At 38.1% G+C, this 11,743-nt stretch overlaps 1 protein-coding gene across 1 annotated transcript in view; it reads left to right on the top strand.

The window, feature by feature from the left end:
- The window catches only part of LOC121330613 (pappalysin-2-like), a 76,192-nt gene that overhangs the window by 29,175 nt on the left and 35,274 nt on the right, over positions 1–11,743 (top strand). Inside the window, exons 10-17 of the mRNA XM_041277252.1 lie at positions 1–92; positions 900–1,096; positions 2,637–2,756; positions 2,865–3,000; positions 3,187–3,361; positions 6,105–6,270; positions 6,831–7,008; positions 10,590–10,803. Coding sequence (XP_041133186.1) covers positions 1–92; positions 900–1,096; positions 2,637–2,756; positions 2,865–3,000; positions 3,187–3,361; positions 6,105–6,270; positions 6,831–7,008; positions 10,590–10,803 — 1,278 coding nt within the window. The remainder of the gene's footprint in view (positions 93–899; positions 1,097–2,636; positions 2,757–2,864; positions 3,001–3,186; positions 3,362–6,104; positions 6,271–6,830; positions 7,009–10,589; positions 10,804–11,743) is intronic.

The following is an 11,743-nucleotide window of genomic DNA, read 5'->3' as shown; positions in this document are numbered from 1 at the left end:
AATGCGGGGAGAAGAGTGTGATGATGGCAATCTGCTTGATGGGGATGGTTGTTCTAAAAAATGTTACAAAGAGGCAGGATTCAACTGTGAAGGTAAGTGGCTTCTAGGACAGTCAAGATTAGACTCACACAAGGCCACCAATCAAAGAAAGAACAGTGCTTAGGCATGGAGTGGGGTGGGGGGAGTGAAATTAAAAAACATTGAATGTGCTATGAAAGCATTAAAATTTAATTAAGCAAACATTTTCACATTTTATTAAGATATATTTTTTTATTTTTTATTTAGGTTTACATTATTTAGTAAGTTTTAAACAAAATTAGCAACTGGTTAAAATGGTTTCATGCCTTGCCACCAATTTTTAGACTGTTGCAAAAAGTTTAGCACATTGCTATTGCTAACTTTTATAAGTCAGGCTCTGCATTTGTGGTGTGGAATCTGATTATGACTTACTGTTCACACCACATTGTACATTGTCATTACCAAGTTACCTGCCTACATTTGTAGATTGGATCTGTTTGTCTGACTTCTCTGATTAAACTGAATCATGTACAAAACGGCAAGCAATATATATATATATATATATATATATATATCCAAGCATAAAAATATATATATATATATATATATATATATATTAATACCGTCTTGCCTAATATTGTGCAGTCCACAGCTTACAGTTACACAATACAGCTGCCACAGATATATTTTATGATATATTTTATTTAATTCTCAAGAGTTTGCTTTACAAACGGCAGCTGGATTTCTTTCTCCCTCTCATTATGGACCTCATTTTCATCAAATAACATATTGCTGAACATTGCATGGGCATTTCTACCGATTATTGGAAGAGAGATTCAGATCATATGCACATCAATATAACCTCCTTGTTTTCCTAATAGGAGAGCCCAGTCAGTGCTATGTGTTTGATGGGGATGGTCTGTGTGAGGAGTTTGAGAGGGGCTCCAGTGTGCAGGACTGTGGAGTCTTCACCCCACAGGGCTTCACAGACCAGTGGGCGGCCAAGGCCTTTGCCTCCCATCAGGATGACACCAAGTGCCCTGTGCTAGCAGTGAAAGGAGAACCCTCGCTCAACCAGGTACTGCAATATGAAGCATGTGTACTGTATTAGTTCTTATAAAAGTACAGTAATTGTGTAGTTTTCTATACTTTTATCATGCTCATGCCATTTACTGTGTTCTTTACCATGGCTAACAATTTACGATGCGTTACTGTGGCAGGATGGAAGCCCATGTAAAGTGAGCGTGTGGGAATGTAAGGTTTCCCAGTTTGGAAATGGCCAGAATTGTGATTGCTGGAAGGGACTGATTTAACCACATCTGTGCCAACCTTCCCACACACACAGACTTTACACAGGCAGGGCTTCTGCCCTGCCAGCTACCATGCCTGCTTGCATTGGCACTGGAACGATTTTTAAAGTGGGGGTGCTGAAAGCCATTAAACAAAACTGTAACCCCTTTATTTGATGAAAGCCACGAAAAGCCGACCCCTAGTTCCAGCGCCCTTGCCTGCTTGTCTTTAATCATGCAGTCGTCATGCTTTACTACACTTTATTGCTTTTACTGTGCTATACCACAGTAAACCTTTATAAGCAACACCCATAGGATTGCTGGGTTTAGGTTTGGTGTTTCATTTAATAACATCATCAGAAGATAAAAGATGGTGGGACATTTCTTGCAAGTAAACACTACAGGTAGGGCAATTATAGTAATACTTATGTTACCAGGCACAGTACTGTAAGGCGATAGAAACTTTTTGCCTGGATTATTATAACGGAAAGCAGGAAGGTGGACGTGGTATCAGCCTTTCCTGTTCCTAATTTGTTTTTATTATTCCCAGGAAAGCATTTAGTTATTTTTCAATAGCCTCCAGTGTGCTGCTGCTACAGCCTTGTATGGTTTGCTTGTGCACGCGTTTATTATTCGCTGGGTTATTTACAAAGAAGGATTTGTGTTTTTAAACAACTCCCATCTCGTAAGCCATTTCAGATACATACTTCCTTGGAATGTGACATGTTGGCTTCCGAATGAGAGCAAACTTTGACATATTATCTTCACATTTGGTACACAATTGTATTCTACATCAAATATGACTGTGTCAATCTGGCCACATACATGACAAACACATCTGTTAGAAGGGCCTGTCACATTACTGTGCTACAGAAAATGCTTAGATTTTTTGTTCAGTAAAACAAAAACTTTTCAGTCCACCGGTATATCACTTCATGAAAGGGGGCTTACATTTTTTAAAGTTGTAATTGAATAACTGGTGCCAAGTAATAACCGATAGGACTTGATTAAGAGAAACTTACCATTATTATTATTGGTTTTATAAAAGAAAACTACTGGTAAATCTATGGTAGACAGCATCACCTAAGTGTTTGGAACCTGGCACCTTAATATTTTAATCTGACAATAATGGTTTCCAGGTTTCTGGAATACATAGCTTCTTGCCACAAGCATGCTGCATTGAAAAAGCATAGTTAAATATAGAGGAGGTTTTTAAAGGATTTGCTTCAAAGTGCTTCTAATTTGAAACAACTGTTTTTAATTGTGAGCTGTACGTGAAGCCACGCAAAAATTTCAGGCCAGTCTGTTTTGCAATACATCATTTTTCAGGTGTGCAAGTCCAAATTTCTGGATTGGAACGGTGGTTTGTCACAATATGCCTGGTTTCCTTGCACTGCCAACTCTGAGGGACACTCTGATCCTGACCAAGTGGAGACAGTGTGGCTGAAGGTATGGATTAAATAAGTATATTGTGTGTACACTTTATTCGCTCTTGCCAGGACTAAGGCTCTATTTGTTAAGATTTTTCAAATTACATTTCCATTCCTTTGTGTCTAGGCGTATTTTGCCCACCCCGAAGTGGCAACTTCAGTTATTATCTACTTGGCTTCAGATGGTTCTATGCTTGGAGATCAGAGAATGAAAACAGTGGTGATCCAACTCGGCGATACAAATGGGAAAAACCATACTCTAGGTACAGCACGTAACATTTAGTGTTTGAATCTTGTAACCGTCAGCCACCAGAATACAGCATATGTTGTACTCAGCTACAGTTGATGCACATTTAGTACATTATGTAATTCCTACAATAGCACTATAGCGTTTAGAGATTGTTGGGCAAAGGTGTTAATTTTATTTTTTATCACCCTTTGATTTCTAGGTTCATACACGTTGTCTTGCCAGCGGAACCCCCTTGTCATCAACATGACCCACGACCTGAGTCTCCCATTCTTCCGGACTGCCTCAGTCCTCCTGAACTTCTCATCTCCGTTGGTGGCTGTCTCTGGCATTGCATTGCGCACCTCTTCCCATTTTAGTGCCCTTGCCCTGAACGGGTGCGCTGAGGGTGGGGTCTTCAGTCAGCAAAAACAGATGTACTTACTCATACCCTATTTTCCAGAAGAGTCACTTGGCAAGCAAGTTGCAATGTCCTCCCATTCTTGTGGTTAAATTTCAACTTCATGCTTCTTATATTTGTCCTAACATACTAACATATTCTTAAATCACATTATTTGAACTTGTGTGAGAGTAACCCCATTGATGTAAAATAAAAAACATAAAAACAGGGAAAAGAAAGTGAATCTCAACAACAAAAATGGCAAGTAGAAGAGGCTGTGCAACTTGGCACCGTTCCACCAAGTGACACTTTGAATGCATGACTGGGTGCTGGGTAATTAGATTACAACAGGTATGGAGTAACTGCAAACTCATCTATAGTCATAGTGTGTAAAACTTTTATTTTGGTTCAGTTGTAGACTTCATTTTTCCAAGGTGTTAAGAAACTTTTAAGGAACCAAAGTTCAATTTGTTTGCACAAACAATGAAAATCTGGACTGCTGTCCCATATTTTACTCTTTGAGGAAAAAAAAAAAAAAAAGTCAGAATAATAAATTGTGTTCATTATTTTTTTTATGTACCACAGAAATCTCTTGTAGGTTAAGCAGTTATTTTATGAGATGCTGATATGCTGCCGAGGGGAAAGACTGCAAGGGCTACTGTGATAACCCTCATTAAAATAATGCCCTCGACCTCTGTTAAGCAATACCATAGTTTTGCCAGTGCTGTATGAACTTTGCAATAAGTCATCTGCACTTAAGTTAAATGTTTCAGTGGAAAAAGCTCTTGCCCCAACTCTTACAGTGCCTATAGGAAATACCCCCCCCCCCCCCCCCCTCCCTCCCCCCTTGGACGTTTTCACAGTTTGTTGTGTTACAACCTGAAATCTTGATGCATTTAAATGGGATTTTTTTCCCTTTGATTTATACAACCTACTCAACACTTTCAATGTGTGAAAAAATGGAGGGGGGTGGAGGGGTGAAAAAACAAATCCATTAAAAACCTGAAAAGTCTTCATTAGATAAGTATTCACCCCCTTTGCTATGACACTTGTAAATAAGCTCAGGTGCAACGAATTGCCTTCAGAATTCACAAAATAAGTTAAATGGAGTCCATCTATGTGAAATAAAAGCAGGTCACATGATTTCCGATTAAATACGCCTGTCTCTGTAAGGTCCCACAGTTGGGTAGTGCTTTGAAAGCAAAGATACTACCATGAAGACCAAGGAACTTTCAAAACAACTCTAGGATAAAGTTGTGGAAAGGCACAGATCAGGGGAGGGGTATAAACAATTTCAAAGGCATTGAATAGCCCTTGGAGCACAGTCAAGTCGATCATTAAGAAGTAGAAGTTATACGGAACCACCCAGAATCTGCTTAGAGCAGGCCATCCTCCCAAACTAAGAAGGGTATTGGTCAGAGAAGCCACCAAGAGTACAATGATAACTGTGAAAGACCTACAGTGTGCCATCGCTGAGATGGGAGAAACTGTCCATGTGTCAACAATACCTGAGATACTCCACAAATCTGACCTGTATGGAAGAGTGGCAAGAAGGAAGCCATTTTAAGAAAAAGCCCATGAAAAATCCTGTTTGGAATTTACAAAAAGGCATGTGGGAGACTCTGAAAAGATGTGGCAAAAGATTCTGTGGTCTGATGAAACAAAAATTGAACTATTTGGCCTAAATGCAAAGCGTTATGTCTGGTGCAAACCCAACACAGCACATCACCCAGGTAATACCATCCCTACTGTGAATCATGGTGGTGGCAGCATCATGCTATGGGCTTGCTTTTCATTGGCAGGGACTGGAAAGTTTGTCAGGGCAGAGGGCAAAATGGATGGAGCTAAATACAGGCAATTCCTTTGAGGAAAACCTGCTTCAGTCTGCAAAAGACCTAAGACTGGGACCGAGCTATATCTTTGAGCAGGACAATGACCCCAAGCACACAGCCAAAATGACACTGGAGTGGCTTAAAAACAAGAAAATGAATGTCCTAAAGTGGCCCAGTCAGTCAAAGCCTGGACTTGAATCCGATTGAGAATCTGTGGCAAGCTTGAAGATTGCTGTTCACCAACAATCCCCATCCAACTTGATAGAACCTGTACAATTTCGCCAAAGAACAATGGGTGAATATTGCACAATCCAGCTGTGCAAACCTGGTAGAGACTTACCCCAAAAGACTCACAGCTGTAATTGCTGCCAAAGGTGGTTCTACCAAGTATTGACTCAGGTTGTACCAAGTATTGACTTTTTTTCATTAACTGTTGTTTCACAGTAACAATTCTCTTGCCTCTTCAGTGTTGAGTAGGTTGTGTAAATCAAATGAAAAAAAAGGGGGATGGATACTTACTATAGGCACCGTATCTATTATTTAACCATGCTAGGAAGATGTCTGAAAACTATTGTGAAGTATCTGGATATTACTAACTGACTGATAGTTATCAATAGTAGATTAAAGAGCACATATGCTGTAGTGTAATATTTAATGCTGTACTTCCATCTGGGTCACTATAGTGAATTCTGTTATAATACAAAAACAACAACACAACAATACAATTATTAAAATGTGAGCCTGTTAAAAAATAATAATAATAATCATGATATGAGAAATGTTTTTCTCACTTTTTTAAATTAAGTTTATTTTTAGTACTACTGCTGGATGTGAATACTCTGAAAGGCTAAATCAGTTCCATACAATAGAAGGACTGCCTTGTAATGCACTGCCCTCTGTTTTGTGCAGTTGTGTGCGGAGGTCCTGCAGTGCTGATAAGTGTAGCCCTCCGCAGATCCAACAAGCCTCAGTAAACTGCTCCCATGAGGAGACTCAGCACCTCAAGTGCACCATCGCCTGTAATCAGGGGCTCACACTGCAAGTGGTTGGCAGCATTAATCTACATCCTAGCCAGGTGGGATTTTTTTTACTTGCCTTGTTCATCTGTAAAATGCTGGTGAAGTCCTCTCCAATTACTGAACCAGTCTGTAAACTGGCAAGTATAAAGTCAGTTGCAAATAAAGTACAAGGTATTTTAATGATAAATAGTTCCGTTGATTGTAATTAGTTAACGTAATTAAATTCACACAGCAGCAATCAACGTTGTTACTTTCTGCCACTAACACCGTTTCAGCCAGTGGGTTTCTTTTTATCCAAATGTGCTTCTACAACTGTTTTTCACATTTTATTGAAAAAATATAACATCATGGTCTCTGGATAAGCAAAACTGGAGGTAAACGATTAATCTCCAAAACTATTATTATCAAGTACAGAACTTGTTGACTAAGTAGCTGAAGGGAGATTTTTTTACAGGACAAATTCACTCAAAGGAAACCTGTAATGTTCTAAACAGTCATGCTCTTAACCTTTTTACACAGTATTCAAGTAGAGCTAGCAACGTCACTCCACCTGCTGTTCTTTTGAGGATTCTTGTTAATATACTGACTGGAAAGAGTTCTGTTTTTCCCCCTGCAGAAGGAGACAGTCCTGGAGTGCATGCATGGGAAATGGGACAGGAATGTGACCTGCAAACCCATTGACTGTGGGGTTCCTGATCAATCCCACGTCTACTTCGCCTCCTTCTCCTGTCCAGGGGGGACCATGTTTGGAAAACGATGTTACTTTTCCTGCAACTCACCGGCTAAACTGCAAGGTGTGGCATAAATCATTTTATATCACTTTCGAAACAAAACATACCTGCTACAAAAACCACAGTATTTTACCAATACTTTCCTGAATTTTGTGCTGCTAATGTTTTCCTGTTTAGTGTTGTACTGACTTGGAGCTGCACACACACTGACATTGTAAACTCGGGAGCATTTCAGAATCACATCAGCAATTAAAGACTTAGAGGAGGGCTGGAACTACTATTAAAATTCAAGCAAGTCCACATTCGTGGTGACTTTACTGGCCAAGAAGCCTTCGTGCCAGAAAACACAAACAGTGTTATTTTATGTCTGCTGTTTAAATAGAAATTTATGCAGTTTCCGGTTTGGTGGGTAGGAGTCACAGAGATACCATAACATGGAAATGTCAAGTGACAAAAATGTGCACCCTATCAAAAAGTGCAGCCTGCATGTCGACCTCATGCCAATAAATGGATTTTAATACAGTACAAATGTAAAAACAGTGCTGAGACAGGTTGAGTCATTGTTTCTTAAAACAAGAGAGGCCAACATGCATATGATATAGCATTTTATCAAATAAGAAACAACCCTCCTGGTCTTAAATGAAAAATAAAATGGTGTAATATAAAAAGGCCCATAGAGTTCACTCAGTAGCCTATGTAAGCAGTGATTCAAGTACGCTGTCCCAAAGGGACCTTGCAGCTGCAGAGACAGAAAACCGCAAAACCATTAGCCGTCCATGAAATATTTTTTTTAGGGAAACTGCTCCCTGGTGTAGCACGACCTGAAATGTATTTTTCCCCAAAAGACCCTGGGATTGTCCTGAAGTCTATTATGTAACTGTGCTGATGTCAGGCCTACTTTTCAGGCTTTGTTTAGACATAGGTTTAGTTTTAATGTCTGAGTATTTTTCATGAAGATGCTTACAGCTTTTGCAACACCCTATAGAATTAACACATTTTACTTCAACAATAATAATAATAATAATAATAATAATAATAATAATAATAATAATAATATAATAATATACGTTAACATATTCAATTGCATAGAGCTTTATAGTTTTCTGAAACGAAAAACTGATAAAAATTGAAAAATGTGACATTTCAAAATTTAACATGAAATTTAACATGGCTTTCGGTAGACTTTTGCAATATTATTTTTTTTTAATTATGTCTCAATCCTAAAATTGCAGGGAATGCAAAACTTTTGGCCATAGCTGTATATATTCCACACGTGCTCACAAACTAATTTCTGTGTATAAAAAATGCATTTTCTATCTGAAATATTATATGAACAGCATTTCGGATTTAATTTACATACAATTGTCAAACTTATTTAGTAAGAGGTTTTTTCAGTCCAGTGCAATTGCATGCATATTATTCAAAATGTTGGATTATATAGGATTACTGAATTCACCAGATCCAATGAAGGTTATAGCAAGCACTTCAGGTAGAAATGAAAAGCCATACCTTTTAAAATGTCAGTTATTTTTCCCCTAGAGAAGCCATGTGCCTTCAATTTAATCCATCAAGATCATTCATTATTTTTTAATGGCTAATAACAGGGTTCCATGCATGATGTAATAAAAGAAATATCTGAAACCATGCCTTGAAAATATCCATAAAGTCTTCTACAGTGCTGTAAATGCCGTCTAAAGCTATCATGCATGAAGAAAACACTATGTATGGTTTATTTGATTAAAAAGCTCACAAAAACCCTTGGTATTGTAAAAAAAAAAAAAAAATGAAGGATTTTTTTTCCCAAAAAAGACTTGCAGAATAACATAAATGTACAACTATTTACATGTAGTTGTAGGCTGTGCAGTATTTAATGCATCTTTAATGTATCCTTTTAATAATGCCCATTTTAGGTGTTGTCCAAAAACAAATGAACCTGTTTGTGGCCGTAGTATTACAAAGCTACCACTGCTGCACTGTCCTAGACCATCTGAGGTACTAACAACATTTTTTTTTCTCAATCACTAAAGCAGTTACTGATACTATTAACACAATTCTCAAAACAGTTAACACAAACACCAAAACAGTTGTGTGATTTGCAAAACTTCAAATACAATTGCAAAATGAAGCAAACGTGTAAAATGTGTTCATACATCTTGCAAAATGTAATATTTACATCAATTCTTCAAACATTTAGGTTCATATCGTTTAACTCTTCAACCAAAATAAAATATTCGAGTTGTAAATAGATTATGCAATTCAAAGGCTTACATTATCAAACAGAAAACCAGTATATATGGGCACCCTGTCTAGTCATTTTTTTTATAATTAAAAAAAAAAAAACAAAAAAAAAAAACTTGCATGAGCAATGTCTGGTATTACAATTATATTTTCATTCTTCATCACTAAGCCGCACATAATTTCATCTACGTTGCAGCAGCTGTTCTTCTTAGCCTCCATGGGCAGCTCTTCTTTCAATCCATATGCATATTTACTGTATAAAACAAAGTAGGGAGCTGTGTCAGCATGAAAACTATAAACTCTATAAATACATGCAATAGGTTTCATAAAATAATGCTATTCATACTTACCTATTCTCAGTTAGAAATGTATGAATTATAGATGCAGCTGTTGATCGCTGCAGATTTGGTTGCACTGCCAGCCGTGCTTCCCTCATTGTCACACCGCAGTTGATGACATGGTGCACAACTGTTGCACTGATGTTATTTGTTACAGCAATACATTATGGTCTCACCAGGGCTGGCTGTCTCTTGTGTCGAACACCATGATCACATCCACAACCATGACCATGATCACCCATCAACCATGTCCACCAGCTTGCCCACCTTTTCCTGCCGGCTTCATGTTTCAGCACAATGTGTATCATCAGCCTTGTATGCATGAGTGACATTTGATTAGAGATAAATTGTGAAGTTTGCATTTCCATGTGTGGAACGTTTATCTAAAGTAATGCATAATTGTGAGCAGCAGCATACAGATATATGTGTTTTGAAAACAAGACACTCACATATGAAACTTGTATTAAAGTGATGGAATTACATTAAGTGAATCTTACATATGGTTTAGAATTTAGTATTTTGTGTGTTAACCAGAGAAATGTGTTAGTAGTTTTGAAAATGAGGAGTCAGTTAACTGGTTGGAGAATTGTGCTAATAGTTTCAAGATTTTTACTTTAGCAATTGAGAACCCTGTTTATTTTGTAACCCTGTTTATTCAAAGCTTTCCTTTCTTTACTTTTTCTGTAAATGCATGCACTGAGCACTGAGAAGATCCTCTTCTCCTGGTTACAGTGGATCAGTAAAGAATGGGACCTCACAGTAGTTTGGAATGTTGTGATTTCTATAAAGTGACTCCAGATGTACATGGCTACTTTACTTCATTTTTTACATCGTTTTTTTTTTTTTTTTTCTGTATTCAGCAACTAACAGCAACAAATATCTAAGCTCCCTGTTGCCCTACTTATGGAATGACATAAAAGTGGTCTTTCCAAAATGATCCCCCTAACCTCTGTGACCGTGCCCTCTTTCGTGCAAAGGGGGCTGCTAAATGTGATCTTTCTAAAATGCAGACAGCTGGCTACTGTATATCTGAGAGTGATGTGCTTTTGTTCATTTGTGTGCTGGCAGGAGGGAAGGATTGGCTGGTCTGCCTAGAAGATGGACTGTGGTCCTTCCCTGAAGCCTACTGTAAGCTAGAATGCACTGCTCCATCAACTGTGCCCAACGCTAAGCTTCTGGTGCCTCGATGCCAACTAGGAGGGCACGATGTAGGATCCATCTGCCGATACATGTGCAACCCTGGGTATTATGTCACAGGCAGCCCCAACAAGATGCCAAGGAAGTGAGTGTTGCTTTTTATTCCTTGCTTACTCTGCTTCATGATTTCAATATACAGGGTGCCCATCAGTCAGGCATCATAGGTATTATCATATATTATTGAGATTTGAATGCTCTGTGTTAAACCACCCACCTGCCTGCACCACACGTCACACAAACAAAATGAATTTCCTTAACGACATTTCACACCTGAAAGTAAAAGAGAATCGACCAATACTAACAATGTAGTGGAGAAATTGTAGGCAATTGTAAAGGATTATAGAAATAAAAAGGAAGGGGGGCAGTATGTTATAGATAGGGGCCACTGTGTTCATAATAAAGTTCCCTTGTAAATTAGATGCTGATGCTAATTAGAATCTTACTAGTTGGTCGGGGTCAAAGGTCTGTTTATATAACCTGTCGTGTTTATCAATCAGAAGGCTGGTTGGAAGGCTTTGGCACTCGGGGTTCATTAGTGGCCTGTTGGTGCCAGGTGTAGTGTGGGAGTGCTTGCACCTACAAAGCTTTGTGAGTTTTATACACAAAACGTGCTGTGATGATAAAATATTTCTTAAAAAATAAAGAAAATAAATAAATAAATAAAGAATACATTTGTAATGGAGTAGCAATAATTGGTTAAATGAGGTCAAATCAAGGTTTTAAAATTATTTAGGACTAACAATATTAGCACAGTTTCTTGTGTTGGAGATCCTATAGCTTAGCTTGTTTTTTCTACTTTAATTCAGGCCACACAGAGCTATAGATGAAAAGATGCTGCTTCCTGGTCCTAATAATTTCATGTGTGGTAGTTCTAATTGTTCCAATTACTGGATGGGGAAGATGGGCCGAATGGCCTCTTATCCTTCGTAAATGTTCTTATGTTGTTAATATTGAGTTATTATCATGTTCTTTCTTTATATGGCTCTGTGCTTTCTTGGAGCTTCAATGAGAATCTTAATTGCTGG

The sequence above is a fragment of the Polyodon spathula genome, chromosome 18 (genome assembly GCF_017654505.1).
Source record: "Polyodon spathula isolate WHYD16114869_AA chromosome 18, ASM1765450v1, whole genome shotgun sequence".
Classification (NCBI taxonomy): domain Eukaryota; kingdom Metazoa; phylum Chordata; class Actinopteri; order Acipenseriformes; family Polyodontidae; genus Polyodon; species Polyodon spathula.
This window is presented reverse-complemented; position numbering and strand designations above follow the sequence as displayed.